At 46.1% G+C, this 26,820-nt stretch overlaps 2 protein-coding genes across 2 annotated transcripts in view; one reads left to right on the plus strand and one right to left on the minus strand.

Annotated features, from left to right (window-relative positions):
• Positions 1-9,550, plus strand: part of CNOT8 (CCR4-NOT transcription complex subunit 8) — a 33,113-nt gene extending 23,563 nt beyond the window's left edge. Inside the window, exon 7 of the mRNA XM_029584128.1 lies at positions 8,257-9,550. Within this exon, the coding sequence (XP_029439988.1) occupies positions 8,257-8,397 (141 nt within the window). The 3' untranslated portion in view covers positions 8,398-9,550. The remainder of the gene's footprint in view (positions 1-8,256) is intronic.
• Positions 9,551-18,847: 9,297 nt separating this feature from the next.
• GEMIN5 (gem nuclear organelle associated protein 5) overlaps positions 18,848-26,820 on the minus strand; it is a 47,566-nt gene continuing 39,593 nt past the window's right edge. The window contains exons 27-29 of the mRNA XM_029583235.1: positions 25,974-26,595; positions 19,709-19,802; positions 18,848-19,370 (exon numbers count right to left, since the gene is read on the minus strand). Coding sequence (XP_029439095.1) covers positions 19,203-19,370; positions 19,709-19,802; positions 25,974-26,595 — 884 coding nt within the window. The 3' untranslated portion in view covers positions 18,848-19,202. The remainder of the gene's footprint in view (positions 19,371-19,708; positions 19,803-25,973; positions 26,596-26,820) is intronic.

The raw sequence follows: 26,820 nt of genomic DNA on the forward strand, positions 1-26,820 counted from the left end.
ACAATCAACAAACCTGAAGCTTCCCCACCTCCTAATTCAATCTGGTCTCTCTCTCTCTTTCCTTCTTTCTTTCCTTCCTGCTCCAGTTCTTTTCCTCGCAAGCATCCCTTCTGTAGGTTCCTGCCACCCCTGCCCAGTCCTGAAGGGAACCACAGGGGAGGGATTATGTTGGAATGGACAGAAATCAGAATGTTTGAGCCATCAAAGATCTCATAACTCGGTCAAAAAAAAATGATTTTGTTATAATTCTAGCTGAAATTGCAAATATAATAATTTCATCTTTATGCAAAGGTTCTAGCACCTGCATCTGTGGCCCAACCATACATCAGCTACAATGACCTGGATGTGTTTTGGAAGTCTGCAGCCACAGATGTCCCTTAGCTAGCAGGGAAGGCATTAATTTCAGTTCATAGAAACCTTGCAGACTGGCATTACTGCCGACAGGTTTCAAACTTGTGTTAATTTAACCCCTTTTTGTGGCTTATGGAGTGGCGATGTAGCCTAGTGGTTAGAGCAGCCTCGGCTACAAGCTTAGACTGTGTGCCCTCTGGAAGTAAGGAAGGTCATACAGTACCTGAATGTAATCCACTTTGAAGTGTCATGAAAGGGGAAATATATTTTTATAAAAAGTGTCCAGTGTATGTGCACACATCTTTCTGTGTAATTAACGGCCCATCTCGGACAAATGAGGATTTTCTCAAGAAAATATAAAAGGATGGTTGCACTGTCTTGCAAGTCAAAACACAAGTGACATTTCACAGTCAGTTTGTTACTTCTGTCTTGATAGATAAATGGATTTTTGTGCTGCAATTCAGTTGCGTTTTCAGGCAGTGCATGCAGCTGCATATTCAGTTTGGATATCCTGAAATCTTCTTTGTGCATGGTGCTCCCAGTGTAAAGAGCTGCACTCCTTGATATACAGAAGAGCGTATATACCACCCCCACCCTCCTTCCTCAATACACCCACCTAGAGCTTAAGAGGGTGCAAGTAAGAAATACTCTAACATGATATCTGCATGTACTAGCTCCTATGTATGCAAATATGCTTCATGCATATTCATTAGGGATTTCCTGAAAGCCCAGCGGGGGGGGGGGGGGGGGGGTCGGACTCAAGGACTAAGTTGAGTACTCCTGGGCTGTAAGTTAACTGCAAGAAGGGACAGGTGGTGCTAAAGATGCTGTGGATTGTAGACTACTGCCCTGCCAATGCTGCCTCTGCTGTGGTATCTGCATCTGCTTGATGGACCCTTGGTCTGTCCCAGCATGGCAATTTCTTATGTGTGGTATGAATTACCCAGTGTCAACCCTGAATATCCGAGACACAGATCTTTCCCAGATCCCTGAGAATGCCTCAGCTCTGATGGAATGAGCCTCTTCTTATGTCAGTCAGCTGAGTTTTTCAAAAGATTTGATTATTACCCTTCAGTGCAGTGCTATTCACTTCCAGTTCTTGAGAACCATAAGTGGGTCATGTTTTTAGGATATTTCTGAATATGCATAAGATCGGCATGTACTCTCGTGCATATTCATTAGGGATATCCTGAAACCCTGACTCTTTTGCAGGCTTCGAGAGACTGGAAGTGAATACCATTGCATTTTTATGTACTCATTAGAGAGATCCGGCACCCCTGATTTACACTGGTTTCTTAATCAGTGGCTCACTTACTCATGAGGGTACATGAGCAGTGTTGCCTTTAGGTGCACTTGTGTCCAGCTGCACATGCCATCCACATGCACAGGAAGATGGGAACCTGTCCCAGCACCACAAACAGGTTCAAAACTTGTAGGTTGGCACTTCTGATCACGCAATGCACAAGATCGACAGATACAAAATGCTGGATCTGAGTTTGAACCTGCTTACAATGCAGGCACAGACAAGGAGGGGCAGTCAGAAGTGGTGGGACACGTGCCTTCCACTGAGTTCATATACTCAAGGGGAGCCAGGCAGACAGACAATGTAGCGGGGTATCTGGAGAGGTGGAGGGGAGAGGATGCTGGGAATGGGGACAGAAAAAGAAGCAAAAGCGCGGATCGTGAGGATTGGGTGGAGCAGATGCTGGGGATGGAGAAGGGAAGAGGTAGGAGGCAAATGCTGTTGGATCATGGTGAAGATGGCAAGGATGGATGCAGGGGAGGGAGGTGGCTGGCAGGGGGGGCAGATACTGGAGAAGAGAGGAAAAGAAAATTAGGTCTTACCTTTTGATAATTTTCGTTCCTGTAGTACCAAGGATCAGTCCAGACTCCTGGGTTTTGCCTCCGCACCAGCAGATTGAGACAGAGCAAGATTTGACTGGCTCTGCCATATATACTTAAAATATATAAAAACTTAAAATAAATAAATAAATATACCAGGGTGCCACCCACAGTCAGCCAGTATTATGCAATGTCAAAGCAGAAGGATTATCAACCCAAACTATTTACAGGAAAAGCAAGCTAACCTATGGATCACTGACCCCAACAACCGAACCAGACCTGTAAAAAGGGTTACAAACAGCAGAAAAATCCGCAGATCAGAGTACAAACAAACAAATAGCAGTAGTGGACTCTCCCCAACTTTAATTCACACAGCGGGTGAGACTCTGGACTGATACTTGGTACTACAGGAACGAAAATTATCGCAGGTAAGACCTAATTTTCTTTTCCCTGTAGGTATCTGATCAGTCCAGACTCCTGGGATGTACCAGAGCTTGTACCTAAGAGGGATGGGAACTGGAGAAGCCTGCTTGCAACACGCCTACCCCAAAATTTCCCTCACTCTGATCTTGCACATCGAGCCTGTAGTGTCTCGCAAAGGTATGCAACGTCTTCCAAGTTGCTGCGCTGCAAATCTCTTGCAGGGGAAACTTGATGACACTCAGCCCAGGAAGCCACCTGGGAACGAGTGGAATGTGCCTCAACTCCTACCAGCAAAGGTTTTCCACAAAGCAAGTAGGCAGCATTTATGGCCTCTTTCAGCCACCGGGCGATTATGGTCTTGGAGGCCATATTACCCCGCTTTGGTCCACTCCAGAGAACAAAAGGATGATCCGAGACCCGAAAAGGGTTAGTGACTTCCAGATAATACAGAAGCACCCTCCTAATTCTAACTTTCTCAAATCCCTTGAAAGAGGGTCCGACCAATCCAAATCGGTAAATGAAGGAAGTTCCACAGACTGATTTAAATGAAAAGAGGACACCACTTTCGGGAGAAAAGATGGTACTGTCCGCAAACTAATCCTGGAATCTGAGATTCTCAGGAATGGTTCCCTGCATGATAACGCCTGCAGTTCAGAGACCCGACGTGCCGAGGAAATCACTATCAAAAATACCACCTTCAATGTGAGGTTCTTGATGGTCGCCCTCTTCAATGGCTCAAAAGGAAGCGTACACAAAGCCTTAAGAACCACATTCAAATTCCAAGATGGACATGGAAAACACACCGGTGGGTGTAAATGTTTTGCCCCACGAAGAAACAGAGAAACATCAGGGGGCGCCGCCAACGCCACTCAGTCAATAGACCCGCGAAAACAGCCCAGGGCTGCCACCTGTACCCGTAAGGAACTACAGGACAAGCCCTTGGACAAACCGTCCTGAAGGAAGGCTAGAACTCCAGATACCGATGCCCGAGTGGGAACAATATGACTCTCAACGCACCATGACTCGAACCTTCCAAACCGTATGTAAGTTAGTGGTCGAGTAACCTTTACCTTTTAGACGCCTCCTCTCAAAAGCCATGCCGCTAGACAAAAGCGATCGACCTGATCGAGACAAACAGGACCCTGATGAAGCAGGTTCGGAAGCTGCGGGAACCGCAGTGGACCCTCTACCAAGAGATTGAGCAGGTCCACAAACCATGGCCACTGGGGCCACTCATGAGCGACTAGGATCGCCTCCGACGGATATGTCTCTATGCGACGAAGCACCTTGCCAATCAGAGGCCACGGCAGAAAGACATACAGTAGAACCATCGTCAGCCAAGCCAACGCTAGCGCGTCCATGCCCTCTGCCCGTGTCCCTTCGACTAGCAAAGAAGCATGAAGCCTTAGTATTCTTGAAAGTCGCCATCAAATCCATGCACAGTGTGCCCCATCTGTCGCAGAGGAGTTGGTAATCCCTGTCCGCTAATTTCCACTCTCCGGGATCGAGCTGATTTTGACTTAGCAGGGGTTGACAATGTACATGCGGATTTTCTATGTGGGACGCAGCTATACTGGTCAGGTGGAGCTCTGCCCAATGGATCAACAGACGAGCTTCCAGTGCCACCGGACAACTCCTGGTTCCACCCTGCCGATTGATGTAGGCCACTGTGGTCGCATTGTCTGACAGCACTCCTACAGATGTCCCCTGAATCGGTGGAAGGAAGGCCTGCAGAGCTAGGCGTACTGCTCTGGTCTCCAATCAGTTGATCGACCATTGAGACTCCTCTGGAGACCAGAGTCCCTGAACAGATTGCCGCAAACAAACAGCTCCCCAGCCGGAAAGGCTGGCATCCTTGGTGACCACCGTCTAATCCGGCACCATTAGTGGGAGACCCTTGTGCAGATTGTCCGAACGCAGCCACCAAACTAGGCTGGAACGAGCTGCCTCCGTCAAGGGTAGAGGAAGGCTAGAACCGTTCGGAAATGGGACTCCAATGAGAGAGCAGGGCCGATTGCAAGGGCCGCATGTGTGCGAATGACCATGGTACCAATTCCAGTGTGGAAGCCATGGAACCAAGTACCTGTAAGTAATCCCAAACTGTCAGAACATGTTGCTGAAGCAAAGTTGCTACTTGGCCCTGCAGCTTGAGACCGCGATCCGATGTAAGGTAAACTCTTCCCTGACGCGTGTCGAACAAGGCTCCCAAAATCTCCAACAATTGGGATGGGACTAAGTGACACTTGGCTAAGTTGACCACCCAACCGAGAGACTTCAACTGTAGTACCCGGTGGATTGCTGATTGACACATCCTTTCGGACTTCACCCGAATCAACCAATCGTCTAGGTATGGGTGCACGAGCAAGCCCTCCCAGCAAAGTTGAGCTGCAACTACCACCATAATCTCTGTAAACATCCTGGGAGCCGTCGCAAGACCGAATGGTAGAGCTTGAAACTGGTAGTGGTTCCCCAGGATGAAAGATCTCATATTTCTGGTGGTCCTCCTGGATCCCGATGTGCAGATACGCCTCCATCGGGTCTAGAGAAGCCAGAAACTCCCCCGGCCGAACGGAAGCGATGACCGATCACAACATCTCCATGCGAAAACAGGGGATCCGAAGGCATCTGTTGATCCGCTTTAGATCGAAGATGGGCCGGAATGAACCCTCCTTTTTTTGGAAAGACAGAGTATTTGGAATAACGTCCCCTTCGCTGTTCTGAAGGAGGCACCGGAACGATTGCCCCTAGATCTAGAAGTTGATGCAAAGTGTGTTTGACTGCTTGTTGTTTTTCGGCATATCCGCACGGGGATATTAGAAATCGCGGACTGGGATGACATGCAAAATCTAAAGCGTATTGGTGTCTTATCACTGAAAGAACCCACTGGTCCAATGTGATTGTGGCCCATTCCTTGTAAAACAGAGACAACCTGCCCCCTATCTTCGGTACCGAGGAATGGACCATCCGGACATTATTGCCCAGGCTTCCCACTTGAAGATGTCTGGGCAACCCCAGGTCTACCGAAACGCCGGCCACGTGAAGGCTGGGACCAAGAGTGCTGGCATGTCTGTGTGGGACGAAAGGGAAGAGGTGGCTGTCCGAGCCGGACGAGACTTGCGAGCCCCTCTAAATCGGATCGCGTCGAAGGATCCCCTGGATCGCGTTCTGTCCTCCGGTAGCCGGTGAACCTTATTCTCGCCCAGGGACTGAATCCTATTCTCCAGTTCTTTCCCAAAGAGTAGTTTCCCCTTAAAGGGCAAAGAACCCAAACGGGATTTGGAGGCTCCATCTGCCGCCCAATTGTGCAACCACAACAACCTGCGTGCCGACGTGGCCGAGACCATGGAGCGAGCTGAAGTGCGCAGAAGATCATGAAGGGCATCAGCACTATAGGCCACTACCGCTTCAAGGCGGCCTACCTGTCACACTTCTTCGGAAAGGCCCTCATTGGCCAACAATTGTTGCACCCATCGAAGCCCCGCTCTCAAGGCAAAATTGCTACACATCGCCGCCCGGACTCCTAGGGCAGATACTTCAAAGATCTTCTTAAGCTGCACCTCTAATTTTCGATCCTGAAGGTCTTTAAGAACTGTGGCTCCCGTAACTGGAATAGTAGTCCTTTTTGTCACCACAGAAACCGCAGCATCCACCTTCGGAACCCGAAGCATATCCAACGCATCTTCCAGGAGGGGATAAAGTTTATCCATAGCCTTCGTGACCTTCAACCCCAAATCTGGGGTATCCCATTCACGAAAAAGCAGGTCCATAGCTGAAAAATGGAATGGAAACACTGTAGGAGGACCACTCAGACCCAAGAATACTGGGTCCATTGAGCCCAAGCGAGACTCTTCTGGAGGAGCAGCAATCCCTAACTCTTCCAGGATTGCAGGGATTAAGGGACCCAGCTCATTCCTACAGAACAGGCGAACCACCTTAGGATCGTCGCCCTCCGTGACCTGACTCTGCCGCGCAGGCCCATGCGGTTGGTCGCTGACTCCTTCAACCCCCCTCGGGGGCAGAGTAGTCTCATCCGGATCTGTATCCAAGTCTGAATCCTCCCGAGGTGGGATAGCCCGCAATGGACGCTTTGCCTTGGACGACAACGCCTGGTCCGGCGACTGGTTTTGCCGCTTGGGGGGGAGGGGGCGGTGCCTCGGAACCCCCGAACTTAGGAGCATGAAATTTCGAAGCCTTGCAAGCCTTAAAGGCTCTGTGCATGGCTAAAACAAAATCAGAAGAAAAAGATGAACAGGAACCATCTGAATCTGTTCCTGTATCATCGTCCTGCCCTTCTCCTGTAGCCGCCGCCACTGGGACGACCCTCGTAACTGCTGCGGGGAGAGGGGGGTGGGAAATCTCCATCCCCTACCGCGATTGGTGCTGCAATAGAAGCAGCACCCAAAATGGCGGCTTTTCCCGCGCTTCCTTACAGCGGTCTATGAGATGAGGCAGGCAGCTCCTCGATGTCCCTTCACCTCTGGGGATGCAGGCCGAATATAGGCCCTCCCGCGAGAGGCGTGCGCGTTCCGCCCCACAAGCGCCGCAAGCCGGACCACGTGGCATTAGGGAGCCGGGCCGACCCAAGAGAAAAAAATCATGCCGAAAACGGAAGAGGAAGGGGAAGAAAAAAAAACACACCAAATGGCTCGCCACGGCAAAAAATAGAGACCCGCCAGAGAAAAAGAAAGTTGGTTTTTTTGTTTTTTGTTTTAAATTACAGGAAGCGCAGTCTGACCTGCTCCGCTGTCTAGAGATGAGTCCTGAAGCGGTCTGGTTGGGGTGAGTGATCCGGGCTCCCCGGTATCACCCCAAGCTGGGCTGCCCAAAAGGCAAAGGAAGGGCCCTCGACCCTTAGCCACAGCAGCCTGCAGAACCAGGGGGGATGGTCCCCTCAGGACCTGCCAACCCCCTCGAAGGCTAAGACCTTCAGCCGATCGCTCTCCTTCCCTAGAAAGACTTCTCTTATTTACTTTTTTTTTTTTAACAAAACTTAAAATCAGCTAACCAAAACACTAATCTGAATCTACCCTTTTTTTTTTTTTTTTTATAAAGAATCAGCTCAGACTGTAAGTGGTGCACCCGGACTATCTGCTGGAGACAGAGTAATACTGGCTGACTGTGGGTGGCACCCTGGTATATATGGCAGAGCCAGTCAAATCTTGCTCTGTCTCCATCTGCTGGTGAGGAGGCAAAACCCAGGAGTCTGGATTGATCCTGTACGTACAGGGAAAGAGTTCACCATAAAGATCATTTTGTCCACATTTGCACCGTAGAATGCTTCTCTGAGAATGATATTAACGAGGGCACCCTTGTGTTATTTTTTTTGATCTATAGTCTACTGCAAGCCAAAACTAATTTGTTTTTTTCATGGTGAGAGATCTGACAGAAGTTTGTCTGATGTATTTCTGAGTCATGGCAACATATAACATTTTATCTAGCATTTGTGAATTAAGTTTTTCTATGGAACTGCTCTGTTTTCAATTTCCAGAGTGGCTTATCAATTCATCACTGCTGCTGTCTGAACCGGAAGCAGCCTGTTTTAGTTATGTGGTGTAACTGAAGATCCCTTCATGGCTTTGTCAAACAGTTTTAATCTCTCTCCCGTCCTAAGAAATATGTTTTTCTCTCCCTTTTCCTCAGCTCTTCTTTGAGGATCATATTGATGATGCAAAATACTGTGGCCGCTTGTACGGCCTCGGCACCGGTGTGGCTCCAAAGTCAAATGAAGAGGCAGAGGAAAAAATGAGCATTTTGTCACTCATCAACAACGGGCAGCCGTGATCATTTCCAGAACACTGCTTTTATTTAACCTGTAAGGAGCTTCTCCCAGGCAGCTGTTAACTGCAAGTATCTGGTGGTAGGACTCAAATGAGATTTATCTTTGGTTCCCAAATGGGATTTGTAAATCCCCCACTTGTCAGCAGGGTGCTTCACCTTTTCAATACCAGCAGCATATTGATAGGCAGAAAAACTGTATATACACCACTGAATTTTTAAAAAAAGGATATATTTTAGTGTAAATCTTTTTCAGGGTTGTCAGATCTTCCCAAGAACTGAAATCTTAATACACAATTCCACTTGTGCTTCTGGGTTAGAAGCTTTTTAGTCTCTGTACAGGAATGTTGACCTCCCTCCCTTGGCTTTATTTCTGTTCTGTGTATTGCCATGGCATTGAAACAGCGCCTCTTGTGACGCTAGAGGTGCATTGAGAACAACTGCTCCTGAAGTTGCAGATGTTTTCAAACGGGTCATAAAGTTCTTTGTGCCATTTTGGTGGTGGTGTTGTCATGAGCTAGGTGCTGGCTGTTTTTATTTCCTGGGTTCTGTTGTATGCTGCTCTCCTCACCCATGCCAGCAACCGCTGCCATGCCCGATGCCTACAGTTATGGATGCTGTTAAGTTTTAATTCCAGAGACCTTAGAAGCAAGTTGAGTTGGAAAAGGGACCTGACCTTTTTTTTTTTTTTTTTCCTAAATTAGAAATATTGATTCCAGCCTAAAGTTCCTCCAATTTTGTACAGTTTCCATAGCTAGGGGTGTTTTTGGATCAGAAGTTAAACTGTTCCTTCCCTAAATGGCCAACTGCTTGGCAAATAAAGGAATGAACAAATTTTACATTTTAGTTATGGGTAAATTAAAAAAAAAACCCCAAAAACCCCCCCCCCCAGCCTAACACTAAGAAGCCCAGATGTTTGAATGCTATTTTAAGCAGATCATATTCTAAGAAGAATTTTTATAGTTTGTTAATGCTTTAAGGTGAGAAAATAATGCCCTTCGTCTCTGTATTCATGTGCAAAGCTCTCATGGACGGGAGGACAAAAGAGAAAAATATTGACTCATTGAAGAGAGAGTTATACGGTTTTAACAAACTTAAGAAAAGGGATTGTGAAAATTTGTTATAGCTTGGTATTTAAAATGCCTGTAAATATTATTTATGTTTTTAAATTTGTAAAATAAAGATTTTTTTATGTTTTTTTTTTATTTTATTTTTTTTTTTAATTTTATCTGCAAAGATCTTGGGGTTCTTCCTGTTCAGCATTTTTTTTGGATATTGTATGTCGCCTGGAAATTTGATAACAGATAGGAGGTACATGAAATATTTTAAATATAATACTTGTAAATTGTTGAAAAAGGACAGTGTTCAACGGTGTAAAAATTGTAAATAATTTTTGTAAGCAAGAATATGCATATAGGGCATGCATTGGATTGCAACGCACATGCAGGGTGCATCAGCAGGTAGGGTGCAGAGTATTTTGCCTTCATTAATTACTCACCATGTATGTTGAAATGCTGCAGTGTACACCCTGGAGTGTGTTGTTGTATTCACCCTGGGACCAAATCCTTCCTTCCCCTACTTCCTGTTGTACTTTTAAAAATCAAATACGAACTTTTGACTACTATTTTCTTCTGTAAGTTCAACTGTATTGGTACCATTTTCTGTGAAACAGGCACACTGCCTGTCTTCATTTGTTCTAACTGTCAGGCCTTTGGTTATAGCCTTGGATTGCGTTGACTGAGCATAGTGCTGCATGATTACTAGATGTTCTTCACTATGTTGCCTCCCCCCCCCCCCCCGACCCATTTTACAAAATTCTTTAATACATTGCTTGTTGAAATACAACCAAAGCCTCGCATTGTGTGGTATGTATCCTGTCCTCTAAAGTGTGAGCACAGTAGGGCTCCTACCACTAAATAATAACTGGTATAAGTATTTTGTGATAATTTTAGCAGATGTTGACTTGTAAAGCCCATTGCGAAGAGAATATAAAATTGCTTGCTTAGAAACAAACTCAATCTACCTAATGCCTATTTGTAGTATGGTCTGTGTACATACCGGTATTAACCATAGCATAAGCAAGCACTGCAACAACCCGATGACTAGAACTAGGGCAGTTGGGTAGATTGGAAGAAGAGCAGACGTCCATGGACTTCAAGCTCGTGCTAGGTGAGGCACAAGGAAGAAGGACTCCCAAGAAGCACTTTAGCTAAAACGAGATGATGAAAGAAGGCTGTCCAAGCATAGGCAGGGAGAATTATTTTGTTTTTCTTCCTGACCAAGGGAAAATTGCTTCTGAAAGCCATTTTATTCAGATGGCTTTTAAAGATCTGTGCATGCAAATAAGGCTCGAAAAATGAAGAGTATAGGTCTGTTTATATTAATTAAAAATTGCACAAATAACTAGCAGTCACTTCTCCCTGCCTATCTAAAATGACTGTTCTGGTAGGTCCTTACCTCTGCTAGGGTGAGAGCGGTCAAGTTTGTGGTAAATTCTTAACATTTGTTGTAAGAGGATTTTACTGCTGCTTTAGTCCACTTTAATGCTGTGTATATATATATATATATCACATGTAAACCTCTCAAGTTTTAATATAAAAGAAATGTTAGTGGCCAAATTTATTTTTGGAACAGGCTCATCCTGCCCTTCCCCATTTTGGATATTTAAAAAAAGCCATTGCTCCACCAATGAAATGTAGATAAGTGGAGGAATTCTTTGTGTCTCTCTCTTAACAACTTCTCATCCAAGCTTTAAAAAGTTGACATCTCTGCTGTACTAGTTGGTGGTTATACCTGTTGATACTTCACACAGCTACAGTTTGATAGGTTCAACAAATGGAACAGCCATTCAGCTAGTGCGAAATCTGATATATATTATATAATATATTATATAATATATTTTATATATATATATATATATATATATATATATAATTGCTAAAGCTGGTCTTTGAGGATCATGAATAAGTGTGATTTTTAGGACATCCATACGGAATGAGCATCAGGTACAGAGAAGGGCTACCAAAATGATAAGGGGAATGGAACACCTCCCCTATGAGGAAAGACTAAAGAGGTTAGGACTTTTCAGCTTTCATGGAGTGCCCCCTAGTCTTTCTATTATCCGAAAGAGTAAATAACCGATTCACATCTACCTGTTCTAGACCTCTCATGATTTTAAACACCTCTATCATATCCCCCCCTTGGCCGTCTCTTCTCCAAGCTGAAAAGTCCTAACATCTTTAGTCTTTCCTCATAGGGGAGCTGTTCCATTCCCCTTATCATTTTGGTACCTTCTCCATCACAATAATATCTTTTTTGAGATGCAGCGACCAGAATTGTACACAGTATTCAAGGTGCGGTCTCACCATGGAGCGATACAGAGGCATTATGACATTTTCTGTTTTATTCACCATTCCCTTTCTATCAATTCCCAACATTGTTTGCTTTTTTGACTGCCGCAGCATTTTTCACTCAATGCACAATTAAGCTCTGGAATTTGTCATCAGTTAGTGTAGCTGTGTATAAAAAAAAGGATTGGATAAGTTCTTGGAGGAGAAGCCCATTACCTGCTATTAATTAAGTTGACTTAGAAAATAGCCACTGCTACCGTATTACTTGCAACAGTAACATGGAATAGACTTAGTTTTGGGGTACTTGCCAGGTTCTTGTGGCCTGGTTTGGCCTCTGTTGTAAACAGGATGCTGGGCTTGATGGACCCTTGGTCTGACCCAGTATGGCATGTTCTTAGTCAGACCCCTTCACTTTTCCATATTTTATGTTACAGCCTTATTCTAAAATGGATATTAGGCATTTTTCCTTCCTCAATCTACGCACAATACCCCATAATGGCAAAGTAAAATCAGGTTTGTTGAAATTTGTGTAAAATAAAATATAAAACCCCCCATCCACCTAGGTATTCAGATCCTTTTACTATGACATTCAAAGTTGAGATGCTACTCCAACTTGTTTGGAGTCTACCTGTGGTTAATTCAATTGATTGGATATGATTTGGAAAGCCATACACCTGTCTATATCATGTCCCAAAGTTGACAGTGCATATTAGAGTAAAATCAAAGCCATGAACTCTTAAGGAATTACCTGTAGCCCTCTGGGACAGGATGGGGTCAAGGCTCAGATCTAGGGAAAGGGACCAAAAATTGCTGCAGCATTGAAAAGCCTGAAAAACACAGTGCTCTCCATCATTCTTAAATGGAAGAAGTTCAGAAGGACCTGGACTCTACCTAGCACTGGCTTGGCTGCCTGCCTGCCTGCCCGCCCAAGCAAAGCAATCGGGGAGAGAAGGGCCTTGCGCAAGGAGGTGACCTAGCATCTGATGGCCACTTGGACAGAGTTCCAGCATTCTGCTGTGGAGATGGGAGGACCTGCCCAAAGGACAACCATGTCGGCAGCACTCTACCAATCAGGCCATTATGGTACAGTCGCCAGACAGAAGCCATTTCTTAATAAAAAAAGCACAGGACAGCCTACTTGGAGTTTGCCAAAAGGCACTTAAAGGACTCTCAGAGCATAAGAAACTAGATTCCATGATTTGATGAAACCAAGATTGAACTCCATGGGCTGAATACCGAGCATCATCTGTGGAGGAAACAATGTGCCGCTCATCACCTAGTAAATACCATCCCTACGCTGAACCGTGATGGTGGCGGCAGCAGCATTATGTTGTGAGGATTTTTTCAGCTGCAGAAACTGGGACATTAGTCTGGATTGAGGGAAAGATGAATGGAGCAAAGTACAGAGAGATCCTTGATGAAAACCTAGTCCAGAGTACCCTGGACCTCAGCCTGGGCAACGATTCATCTTCCAACAAAATGACAACTCGAAGCACTCAGCCAAGAAATACAGGAGTGGCTTAGGGACAAGTCTGTGAATGTGCTTCAGTGGCCCAGCCCGAGCCCAGACTTGACTGCAGAGACCTGATAATAGCTGGGCATTGATGCTCCCCCTCCAACAGGACAGAGCTTGAGAAGTTCTGCAGAGAGGAATAGGAGGAAATCCCCAAATCGAGGTGTGCCAAGATGTAGCCTCATAGCCATGAGGACTTGAGGCTATAATCACTGCAAATACTGTCTCACAGTACTGAGTAAAGGGTCTGAATACTGCTGTAAATGTGATATTTCAGTTTGTATTGGGGTTTTTTTTTAATTTGTACAAATTTCTACAACCCTTCCCCTTTGTCGTTTATGGAGTCTTGCATGTAGATTATGGAAGGAAAACATGCACATTATCCCTTTTAGAATAAAGCTGAACCATAAAATGTGAAAAAAGTGAAGGGGGTCTGCCTACTTTCTGCATGCACTGTACATAGGCTCTCCATCACTACCTATGCTACACCCTCCCAGTGGTGAGGAGGGTGAAGTATTGTGGCCCTTGGCATATCCCTCCTCCCCTATGGGAAGGGAAAGGAGAGTGGGCATGCCCCACCTGCATACACCACCTCTCTTCTTCCTTCCCCCCCCCCCCCCCCCCCCCCCATAAACACCTAGAGGTGGGGATGGGGAAAGTATGTTGACCCATCTAAGACGGGGAGGGAGACAAAGGCTATAAGCACACCTCACACCTATACCACCAGCTACCTCCCCCTCCCAGATGAGAACAATGGGCAGTAAAAGGCAGAAAAAAATGACTCCAGTTATACAAGTCCATCCCTTCCCCCATGGGTGCAGGATGCTACAAAGTGGAGAATGTAAGAGGGAATGAGTGTGCACATTCCACCCCCCCCCCCCACCCCCTTACTCAGTAAACCACAGCAGATAAAAGACCAAAATGATCATTCTAGCCTGCCCACTAAAGCCCACATATTCAAAGGCCCGGCCCTGCATATAAACGCCGGGCACTGAGAAAGGGGCAGGGTCTGGGCGGGAAGGAACAGAGGCCTGCCAGGACAGCAGCCGTTAGCTGCTGTCCTGGGAAAGCGCGCACCAGCAACCAGCCAGTGAGCGGAAACTACTTCTGTTCCCGCAGAGCAGTAAATAGTGAAATAAAAACTTTGGGGTAGGGAGGGGAAAGGGTAGAGAGGAAACTGGGTAGGGAGGAAGGGAATGGTTAATAAAACGGAAAATGTCAATGCCTCTGTATTGCTCCAGAATGAGAACTTCACCTTGAATACTGTGTACATTTCTGGTCACAGTATCGCAAAAAAGATATAGTTGTGATGGACAAGGTACAGAGAAAGACGACCAAAATGATAAAGGGGATGAAACAGCTCCCCTATGAGGAAAGGCTGAAGAGGTTAGGGCTATTCAGCATGGAGAAGAGACGGCTGAAGGGGGATATGATAAGGTCTTTAAGATCATGAGAGGTCTTGAACGAGTAGATGTGAATCGATTATTTACACTTTTGGATAATAGAAGGAGTAGGGGGCATTCCATGAAGTTAGCAAGTTGCACATTTAAGACTAATCTGAGAAAATTCTTTTTCACCAAACGCACAATTAAGCTCTGGAATTTGTTGCCAGAGGATGTGGTTAGTGCAGTTAGTGTAGCTGGGTTCAAAAAAGGTTTGGATAAGTTCTTGGAGGAGACGTCCATTAACTGCTATTAATGAAGTTGACTTAGGGAATAGCCATTGCTATTAATTGCATCAGTAGCGTGGGATCTTCTTGGTGTTTGGGTACTTGCCAGGTTCTTGTGGCCTGGTTTGGCCTCTGTTAGAAACAGGATGCTGGGCTTGATGGACCCTTGGTCTGACCCACCATGGCAATTTCTTATGTTCTTAAGTTTCAATTGCTGCTCATGCAAATCAGATGCTGCCTCTATGCCTTAGCTGACCAGGGATGAATTTAAAACCTGGTTCCTGTTCATGCCCCGGCTCAGTCTAGACAAGTGACTTTATTCATTCCTACCAGCAGATAGAGGCAGAGAACAAAACTTTGAGGCACTGCTACATAACAGAGAGTACCACCTGTAGTTCCTCAGTATTTCTCTGGCTCTAGCAGATGGCAGAGGCGCAAAGCTGCAGTCTGATAATTTAGGGGGGGAAAAAAATTAGTTTTAGTGTTAGAAAGAAGATAGAAAATCTGAGGACGGAGCTCCCAGAGGTGTTAGGTTCCTTCGTGGGACATCCCTCTGGTTGAGCAGGGCGCCTGGAGCCTCTGGGCTGGACAATTAAACCAGGCAAAAGCCAGCTTATACCGTCCCAATCCTTGGATTATCTGGGAACGCAATTCGACACCCAGATGCTCAGGTTGCAGTTGCAAGTGCTTCAGCTGCAGGAGCTGCCAGTTACCAAGGTTTGGGATTATTTGCAAGTCCTATGATCCATAGCTTCTATGCTGGATTTGGTGCCATGGGCTTTTGCACACATGCATCCATTACAGAAAGCTCTCCTGTTCTGTTGGAATCTGATGTCTGAGGAGTTTCAAATGCTGTTACCACTCCAGGAGGAAGCCAGTTCCAGTCTCTCGTGGTGGGTATCTAGGTCCAATTTGGAGAAGAGAGTAGATCTGGAGGTTCCGGACTGGGTGGTAGTGATCACAGATGCCAATTTCAGCTGTTGGGGAGCGGTGTATCAAGGATCGGCGGCCCAAGGGCAGTGGTCCCCGGAGGAAGTGTCCTGTCCAATCAACCGTGTGGAAAGAAGGGCGGTTCGGAGGGCGCTGTTCTTTCTTCCTCGACTTCAGGGATGGGCAGTACGTCTGTTCTCCAGACAATGCAACGACGGTGTCCTATATCAATCGGCAGAGCAAAGAATCGTTTGGTGGGTCAGGAAGTTCACAAACTCTTTGCCTGGGCGGAACTTCATCTAATGGCTCTTGCAGCATCTCACGTCACAGGTGTGGACAATATGCAGGTGGATTATCTCAGCAGGCAATAACTGGACCCAGAAGAATGGGAGTTGGTGGTGGAGGCTTTTGTGCTCCTTTGGCGCAAGTGGGGCAAGCCCCAGTTCGATCTCATGATAAAAAGAAAGAATGCCAAGGTAACCAAGTTTTTCAGCCACCGAAGGGAATTCGGCTCCATAGGGATCGACATCCTAGTTCAGCCATGGCCAGAGAGGCTCCTGCTATGTCTTTTCTCCGTGGCAGCTTGTAGGTAGAGTGTTACATCGTATCGAGCAACATCAGGGACGAGTGAACCTGGTAGCACTGGAATGACCGCGATGTCCATGGTTTGCGGATCTGGTTAAGCGATGTGAAGGGTCTGCTGCGTCAGGGACCCATCTTGTCGGAACAGGCGGATCACTTCCATCTAGCAGCTTGGCTTTTGAATGGTGATGTTTCCGCCTGAAGGGGTATTCGAATAGATGATTTCTACTCTTCTTCAGGCTAGAAGATACTCCACTTTGGCATTTATCAGAGTTTGGAGTGTGGTGCCTATGACCCTGATCCCTTGTAGCAAATGTGGCCCAGGTTTTGGCCTTTTAGCAGGAGGGTCTGTGGAAAGGTTTGGCCTATATTTCTGAGTCCAGGTTGCAGCCTTGGGTTGTTTCAGAGGAAAGTTGCGGTGAAGACCTTTAGCTTCGCATCCGAATGTAGTGCGTTTTTTGAAAGGAGCAAAATACTTGCGACCTCCAGTCTGTAGCCGTTGTCCATCCTGGAATCTTAATTTGGTTCTGCAAGTGCTGTGTGGTCCTCCTATCAAGCCTTTTACGCAAGGTTTCCTTAAAGGATCTTACCTTGAAGGCTGTTTTTCTGGTGGTGATTTGCTCAGCGAGACTGATTTCTGAGCTTCAAACCTTATCCTGCAGGGAGCCTTTTTTGTGGATTTCTGATGATGGAGTCTCGTTACGGGCGGTTCTTTCCTTTTTTCCCAAGGTGGTGTCTGCTTTTCATCTATGCCAGACTGTGGAGTTGCTGGGCTTTTCTCATCTGACGCCTGATTCTCCCTATGCAAGGGAACATCATCTTTTGGATGTACGTCGAGTTCTTGTAAGATATCCTATGTGACTAATGGGCCTTGGACCATCTTTTTGTTTTATTCATGGGCCAAAGAAGGGTTGCAGAGCAACTAAGAATACAATTTCTCGTTGGTTGAAGAAGGCGATTGTTTTGGCTGATATTTGTAAAGGTCAGTCGATCCCTGAGGGATTGCGGGCACATTCCACTAAGCACAGGCAGCCTCATGGGCAGTGTGTTGGTGTCTCCGCAGGAGATTTGTTGGGCAACAACATGGTCCTCTTTGCACACTTTCACTAAACATTACCATTTGGATGTCAGGGCCCCAGAGGAGAGCGCCTTTGGGGAAATTGTGCTGCATGTAGGTCTTTCGGGATCCCACTTGTCTGGACTGAGCTGAGGTATGAACAGGAAAGGAAAATTGGTTCTTACCTCCTAAATTTTCGTTCCTGGAATACCACAGATCAGTCCAGACTCCCAGCCCATTATGATGATTCTCAAAAGACCTTGCCTGATTCTGGATATGGGATTTAAATTTGTGCTGCAGAATAGAACTGTATCTAGTTTTCGCTTGAGATGCAAGATCCCATAGTTCAGGGGTCAGTTTGGGTTGGGAGTTCCAACTTGTGCCCTGGCTCTTTTAGAGGAAGAGGTGTCCTGGAAGTTTGCAGTTAGACATCTTGGCTTGGGTACAGGTCAATATGGAGGGACTGCAGGTGGCACTTTCAGTTATGTAGCAGTGCCTCAAAGTTTTGCTCTCTGCCTCCATCTGCTGCTAGGGATGCATAAACCCACATGTCTGGATTGGTCTGTGGTATTCTAGAAAGGAAAATTAGCAGGGAAGAATCAATTGTCCTATACCTTTTATATGCAAATTGCTCATGCATATTCATTAGAGAGAGCCTGAAAACTTGACTAACAATGATGTTACCAAAACAAGTTTTGGAAGCCCTGCCCTAATGCAACTAACCTAATCACACAGGAACAGGATTACTGCAGGTTCCTCAAGAATAGTGGTCTGTTGCAAAGTCTAAGGATGTTCTATTTTTAATGGTTTAAAAAAAAAAATTGTAAGGAGGCCTCTAGTAACATTAAGCATGACTAAAGGTCTATGCAAAGGGATTTTTAGAGTATACCAGGGTGGATACTGGCCCATGAGGAAATGACTGCTGCTTCTATTATATAAAACTTATTAAGAGCAGCAGATCTTTTGCTATCGTCATTCTCCATAAAGCTGACATAATGTATTTCACAAGCACAAAGGTGGCGTGAATTAACTGCACTATGAATCCAAACATTCTGTAATGGCAAAAGTCTTTAATTTTATATGAATGATTGTTTTTACATATTCATTTGAACAAGTGGAAGCATTCCTAAAGTCATTAGCTGAATCTTATCTAATCATGCCTTGTGAGATTTTACCTCCAAACCTGACTTTAAAAAAAAAAAAAAACAACGTTTTCTTTGAAGAGCACTCAGAGTCCTAATTTTTTTTTTCCTGTTACAGAATCATCGACTGCTTTATGATGCAGATTACAATGTTAATTCTAATATGTTTTATCTGGGTCCATATGCAGATGGTTTGTCTGGTGAAGTTTAGGATTTAGCTGAACAAACCTTTTTTTTTTTTTTTTTTTTTTACATTTCCCCCACATTCACTGGCTGTTATCAAGATAAAAACTGAGCCAGATAACTTACTTGGATAGCTGTGAGGCATTTCTAAAATTATCCAGAGAACTCTGTATCTGCCTATATTTAGCAACACAATACTGCTGAATATTCCATTTAAGTTATCCAAGTACCTGGACTGCCCTCGACCAAATATCCACCTGTGCACAATTGGCGGAAGTAAAAATATGTGCTCCCTGCAGCAGGGAATAGCCAGTGAGACATTATAAATAAGAAAATAGGACATCTGTGCAGAAAATAAAGGACATTAGAGCAGTAACCAGGAAGATCACGTGCAGAACTTCTTGTAAACGTCATATGCTTTCTGGCCTTTGCTGTGTTTCTGCAAGGTCGCCAAGGCCTGTTGTTCTAAGTCCACAGGGAGTTCGGTGGGGTATTGGGCTCCAATGTGAAGCAGCACAAGGCAGCACTCCAGTACGTCCGGGAAAGGGAAAAGCTGAGGAAGACACAAGCATGTGGCATAAAGATTGACCGTCGAGCTCAAAGCAGGGGAAGTGGAAAGCAATACTACTTAGTGTACAGATCGCAGGATGTCATTTCTGGAGTTGGGTGTGTCGTCCAGTTTCAAAAAGCCAACAAACTCAGGTACCAGAAAACTGGGTCTTTTGATGTCTAAAATTTAGCAATAAACGGTGTGGCAAATACATCAAACACAGAAGGAACTAATATGGGATATAATTTCTGTGAATTCTAATGATGATTATTTATAAGTAAGAACCAACTACATCAGGCATGTTTATCATAAACTTTGTTTTAAAATAAAATATTCTTTACCTTTACAAATTCTGGAGATTCTTCAAGTTTCTGGTTTGCCTCTGCAAGCCTTTTCATCAACACAGGGAGAGAAACGGGCTCCAATTCTTTCTTCCTGTGAATAGAAGAAAAGTTGTGTGTCAGTTGGAAGGCTTATAAGGGGACATCAACATTGACGCTATCGCTTCCTTTTGGAGACGTGGATTCAGATCCTCCTGTATGCATGCATGCTCAAGGGCATATCGTGTGGAAAAAACTAAATGTACTGGTTTGAAAGTGAGCCCCTTGAAACAGAGGCTCTGCTTAAAAGAAGCCATGTAAGAGAACCATTTTTCTAGTTTTATTATTTTTATGAAACAATTGCTAAGAGTTTTTATCATCCGATTTAAGATAATTTTTCTAAAGTTTGATTCTATCCTGGGTAGAAGACATAAGAGTTATGGATTTGTACCATGTTTGTTTGGCTTGCGGGAATGACGGCTACTACCTGAAGATTAATATCCTTATTCAATAAACATACACATGGTTAATGCAACTCCAACATTGCTCTATGCTTCAACGGCAAGAAGAAATGTGGAAAAAAGGATTTGCATCCACATAAAAGCAGGGGAGTAGCTTGCTTGTTATGGCGGTTACTACCCCAAACCAAAAATGCCTGATACTTCACTTTCAATGCATATCCAGCATAGCTCTCTGCTTCAACGGCAGGGAGAATGAAGAAAAGATGATTTATATTCAGACAACTACCAACAAGGTCTGAATTACATAGTCTGGGTAAAACAAATAAGCATGGGTGTAGCTTGCTTGTTACGGTGGTTACTACCCCGAATCAAGCCTGATACTTCACTTAGAATACATATCTAGCGCAGCTCACTGCTTCAATGGCAGGGGGAATGAAGAAGAAAGGATTTGTATTCAAACAACCAACAAGGACTGAGTTGCACAGACTGGGTAAACAAGCGTGGGTGTAGCTTGCTTATTACGGCGGTTACTACCCCAAACCAATTAGCTAGATACTTCACTTAGATGCAGCTCCAGCACTGCTATCTACAATGGCGGGGGTGGAAGGGAAATAGAACCAAAAATGTTATTTAAAGGGACAAGAGTAACAGAAAAGTATGAAAAAAAACTAAATGTGAAAGCTTGCTGGGCAGACTGGATGGACCATTTGGTGGTCTTCTGATGTCATTTCTATATTTACTTGTTTTTATTATATGCTCAATATCAATGTTGATATGAAGCAAGAACATTTTTAGGATCGAGCCACAGCATCCCACATTTTGATCACCTCACAGCAAGTCTACCAAATGACAAAGAACATGCCTTTGTCTTCACACCCCCTCCAGCAACAGTTTAGGCAATTGTGTGGGTCAAGTACCATCTAAACAACACCCAGGCTGAGCGCACAGCTTTTACAGGTGCTTGGATGCGCCCTCAAAACCCTTCATGCAATAAGGGATTAGCGTGTCCAAAACGCATATCCAAACCACGCGTAGCTAATAGCGTTCTCACCTGTAAATGCATGTTGATGAGGCTATTAGCTATTACCCCTCCAGCAAAAAATTACTACATGGCCATTTTAACGCTGCAAATGTAACGCCTGCCTGGGAGCAGGCATTAATGCATGGGCGCTCTAAGGGCTGATGAAAAACAAATCCTATTAGTATCCGAGCAATACTAAATAGGAGGAACCACAGAAAGCTGAATTATGTCCTCAAGGGCTTAAAAAAAAAATCCTGCGTGCTGTGGTTCCAGATAGGGGAACCACCGAAAGCAGCATCCCTAAGGTCTGGTCCAACTGGAATGCCTGCCGGCAGTGAGTGAAGGAATGAATACATTAATATTAAGGGTCAGGCACTTGATATTAATTTACTCACTCCTTCACTTTCTGCTGATTGGTCCATTCACTTTTATGTCAGTGAACGGACCAATCTCCTTTCAGAAGGCTGTCCTGAAATGGGATTGCTCCTTTCACTGACAGGTGTCAATGAAAAGGACCAATCAGGAACAGCACTGCTAGTGGTGTGGAGGGAGCTCTGGCCAGGCTGTTCTAGACGCACAGCCACTTCTGGGCACCCGTGCAGAGCACTAGGGATGCACAAATTACCCATTGCACGTCCCTTTTAGCATGGCAGCTCATTTTCCTATTACCCAGTTCGGGAACACATGTTTTATGTACTGACAAGCCGTTAAGCCCGTTAAAACGGGCTACATCCCTCTGTCTCTCACCTCCCCCTCATTCTCTCTCCCCTACCTCCCTCATTCTCTCTCCCCTACCTCCCTCCCACCCACTCACCCACTCCTCCCCAGCCCCCTCTCCTCTCACTCACTCCCTCCCCCTCTCTCCCTCTCACTCACTCTCCCTGTCCCACTCCCTCCCTCCCCCTCAGTCCCACTCACTCCCTCCCTCTCCCTCAGTCCCCCTCACTCAATCCCTCCCTCTCACTCAGTCACTCCCTCCCACTCTCTCTCTTCGTCCCTCCCACTTAGTCCGTCCCTCCCTCCCTACCGCCGCCGCTGCCGCCCGCTACCGCCGCCACTGCCGCCCGCCCCCGCTGCCGCTACCGCCGCCGCTGCCGCCCGCTACCGCTACCCGCTGCCGCCATGTTTTTTGGTTTTTTTTTGACGCTGCCTAAGACTGACGTGCTCGCCCGCACATGCGCAGTAGAGCTGCTCTCTACTGCGCATTTGCGGGCACGTCGGTCAAGCTTCATTTATCTAGTTAGATATTGCATCAGCCTGACCTTCTATCCGTTCTCCGTAATTTGAGAAGATACTGAGTTGTTTTTTTTAAATAGCTGGAAAACACTGTTCCCAATCACTTTCAGCCATAGGCATTCCCAAATTTCTCTCCTATGCCCATATGTAAATTGGCTTGAATTTTAAGTCCACATTCAACAAAGCATAACTTTTTGAAATGGGCCTCATCAGCTTGTTTTTCTGGTCACAATAACCTTCAAACACTGTCCATCCTTTCCCGAGCTCTATCCCAATTCTTTTCTAATATAAATCTGCCAATTGTGCAGAAGTGAATCGATCTCTATCCAATAATGCACATTACTGCCGTAATCTATCAAAGTACTGCCAAAGCACACAAAGGAGAGCTGTAACCACTAAAACTAACAATATAAACAACCGCACAAAGCCTTATAATAAATAAATCATTAAACACAATTCCTGCAATAATTACTCCTCATCAACCGAACTGCTGCGGGGAAACACTTATCATGGGAATTGTGTTCATTAAAATCCAAAGATTTTTTTAAATATATATTTTTGTTGCAAATAATAATTCTTTAATTTAAATCTGTTATTAATTATATCCAAAAGCACTTAGCTCTTTAGTAGGCAAGAAGCTTGACAGACAACCTGACGATGACATATGTTTGTTCAAATTGGAGAGTTCCCCTGAAGCAGAGAGCAATTGAGCATGCTCTTGAAACACTCAAAGACGAGACCTCTAACAGACACATGAGCTGAATCTCCAACTTACGGTCCTGCATATCCTTCAGAGCGGCAGCCCCTGCCACCGGAATGGTGGTCTTCTTAGTGACCATGGACACCGCCGCCGCATCCATTGTAGGTGTCTTAAGGCTCTCCAAATGCTCTTCCAACACAGGATACAGCTTCGCCGTAGCCCATGCGACCTTCAGGCCTACCTCCGGAGAGTCCATTCCCAGCTAATTAGCTTCTGGATTTTCTTAGGAATAAGAGAGGTACTGGGTGGGTCCTGGAGGCCGTCCAAGAACAGGTTGACACCCTCCTGAGCTAACTTCACCCAACTTCTCCAACACCTGGGGGGATAAGGGGACACAACTCCTTTTTAAACAAATGAACCACACGTGGATCGTCCCCCTTCAGACCCAGCCTATCCCTGCTGGCATCCGGATCTGGAGACAGGTTCTCATCTGGGTCTGCATCAGTGTCCGCATGAGGGGAGGGAGCCTTTTCTGTCTGCGGGTTGTCCGAGATGCCCAGATCCCCATGGGTGCATGTGGATCCCGAGAGTCGTCCTGTAGTCTAGGTCATTTCGGGGCACCCAAAGTCATCTCGTGGGGCTTCCTTTTGGCTGACTTTCTAGCCAAAAAGGCCTCATGCATCAAAAGGATGAACTCAGGGGAAAAACCACACGGGTCTGGCTCCTCGCCGCTGGAGTGCCCCGATCATTCCCCTGAGCAGGCTCTCGCATCGTGGGAGAAAGCGAAGGAGGATCATCCTGGGACTCCTTTCTGGACACCGAACTGGAGCCAGTAGGGGGCCTGCCCTTGGTCCCAGCCCCAGAAGCTGCCAGGCGTGCAGCCTTCTTGGGCTTGAGCCCCTTAATGGAGGAGCCCCTCCCCCCGATGCGCATGAAGTGCATAGAGAAAGGGAATCCAAGAAAGCAGACCATGTGCCACAGGTCTTGCAGGCCCTCTACACATGGCTTGTCTGCCACCTACGCGATTGCGGCGCAATCCCAGGGGGACCCCCCCCGGGCTGGGATGCTGCGCTGATCGTGCGGGCGAAAAGCTGCTGCACAAAAATGGCGCGCACGTGCCAAAAGTAGCCCCGCCGAGCAGTCATGCGGGAGAAGCAGCCGGCAGAAGAGAAATGGCTCTCGCGCTAAATAGAGCTCGTCCCCCGACGAGCTGCCGCGTGCAGGAAATCACCGGTCCATGCCAGGAAAGGGAAGGGCCCGCGGCCCTGCTACAATCGCTGCTTGTTCCCTGCCTCCTGTAGCCTTCAGGGTCTGCCGGTCCTGGCACTGCCGAGCAGACCGATTCACCCAGCAGTGCCGCTGAGCTCTCAAGAAAAAAAAAAAAAGAGGTCAGCCCGTCTCATTTTGGTTTTTCAAACTTAATTAAACAAGGACAAAACAAAGAACGTCCCTGAGCCAGCAGCAACGCGGAGGGAGAAAGTCCCTTGGCTGTCGGGGGTCCCGGGACGCTCGGGCTATCACTACCAGGGGTATCCAACCCCTCCGTTCGCCCGGCTCAACCTGAGGGATGGCCCAAAAACGGAACCTGGCACCTCGGGAAGCAAATCCAAAACTCCAGCCAACGCAGCCAAGAATGCACCACCACCATCTGCTGCAGACAGAGAAAGACTGAGGAGCTGCAGGTGGCACACTTAGTTTTGTTTCTCTGCCTCCATCTGCTGGTGGGAGTGCAGAGCCCACTGGTCTGGACTGATCTGGCTTGGTCCAGGGAAACGTCAAATACTTCCCTGCTTCTGAAGGAGGCCAAGCACGGAGGGTGCCAGGAATCCAGAGTGGGTGAGGGATCCAGGATCGCTGGCTTTCACACCCCCCTTGAAGATGAGGGCTGAGCCAAGCCAGGGATCTCCAATCCCTTGCTATACCCACGGGATGGCCCACGATGGAACCTAACATCACGAGGAGCTGAAATCTTTTTTTTTTTTTTTTTTTTTTTTTGAAAACCCTATGCAGGTTTGCATCTCTCCCATCTACTGGAAACAGTTATGTAGCAGTGCCTCAGAGTTTTGTTCTCTGCCGCCATCTGCTGGTAGGGATGAATAAAGCCACTTGTCTGGACTGAGCCGAGGCATGAACAGGAATTAGGTTTTAAATTCAGCCCTGGTCAGCACATCTCCCCCAGTATGTTCGAACACACTGTGGCCTACCTCAGCACCATCTTGTTACAGTCCCACACTATCTGTACAGCCTTTTGGCCCCAGCGCCACTATATTTGCATAAGAAAAGTGCTTCAAATCTACTATAATTGGGGTAAGCACTGAGTCAGCTGCCAACAATAAATTATCCATTGGGATCACTCTGGCTGCGTAAATCGGAGGTCTGAATTTAGATCGGGTTGGGAGCCATTCTTTCATGCTGCCAGACCATGTGACATCACTTCCTCCTACCAGTTGTTTGATAATAAATGAAAGCTACTGTATACAGTTATCCACTTACAATTTACAATGCATAGAAGTGCATGTGCAGAAATCAAGGAAGCTTTGTGCTATTAAACTTATTGAAACATAGAAATGACAGCAGAAGAAGACCAAAACGGCCCATCCAGTCTGCCCAGCAAGTGTTGCACTTTTTTTTTTTCATACTTATCTGATTAATAATTTTTTCCCCTCTCTTTTTTTTATTTTTATGGTAACTCAGCTCAGCAGCAGCCACGGCTTGGAAATGTAAGCATTCGATCATTAATGTATGTTATTTTGCTGGGCCAGTACAAAGAAACAGTAGCGGATGGAAGCGGAGGTGCACTCGACTTCAGTACGGGAATAAATAAGGGAAATGAGAAGGCTACATAAAGTACCTTATCTTCATGCTTACCCCTGGTTTTGACTGTCTGGAGCTGGTGTTTCTGCTGGTGTCTCAGAGCTCGGATCCTGCTCCTTTTCAGCTGCATCATCTTTTGTGGTTGGATGCATGAGGCTTTTCTGATGTTCCTGGATCATGTCGGCCAATCTTTTTTGGATTTGTTTTATATCCCTCTGCACGCTCTGGAAGACTGCATGGGGGTCAGAAACCAGTACTTTACAATCATTTAGGATCAGCTGCCTCTCAGAACAGGGCTGTGAGCTGGTTGCTCCAGCGGTCCCCGACGATATGCCGTTGCTGGATGCACTGGGGATATGGTCTTCTAGTTTTTCTGTGGCTCCATCTGCCATGCCTGCCTCTGTCTCTGGGCCACCCAGATGGACAACTGCAAGGTCACCTTCTGGTCCTTTTGCAGTCTCGCCTGTGGCGCTGTCAGCCAGAGGGCTGGGATGCAGTCCTGGGTTCTCTTGCTCAGCAAGACACAGCTCTGAATCTTCTGAAGCCTGGGAATCTTCAGGCCACCGCCACCACAGATCATACATTCGTCCATAGGAGACAAAAGCCTGTAGGCTTCTGTATGCAGCAGTGCTTAACATATTTGTGCTGTCCAGGTGGTCTTTGAGATAACTGCAACCTAACAAGAAAAGAAAAAGCTACTTTGAATAGGGCTAGAAGAAGCTGTTTGGAATCAAAACCCATCTGTGTCCTTATGATAGGAGAAGTAGCTCAGATCTGACAATGCATTTCAGCTTCCTTCCATGGAAGAGATTGATAAATGGGCCCACTTGTGCCTACCTACTGTCTCAATCTGTGATCTTCTCCACCCCCCAACCACTACTAAGGTTTCTTTGTGCCTGTC

This window comes from Rhinatrema bivittatum, chromosome 18 (genome assembly GCF_901001135.1).
Source record: "Rhinatrema bivittatum chromosome 18, aRhiBiv1.1, whole genome shotgun sequence".
NCBI classification, from domain to species: Eukaryota; Metazoa; Chordata; class Amphibia; order Gymnophiona; family Rhinatrematidae; genus Rhinatrema; species Rhinatrema bivittatum.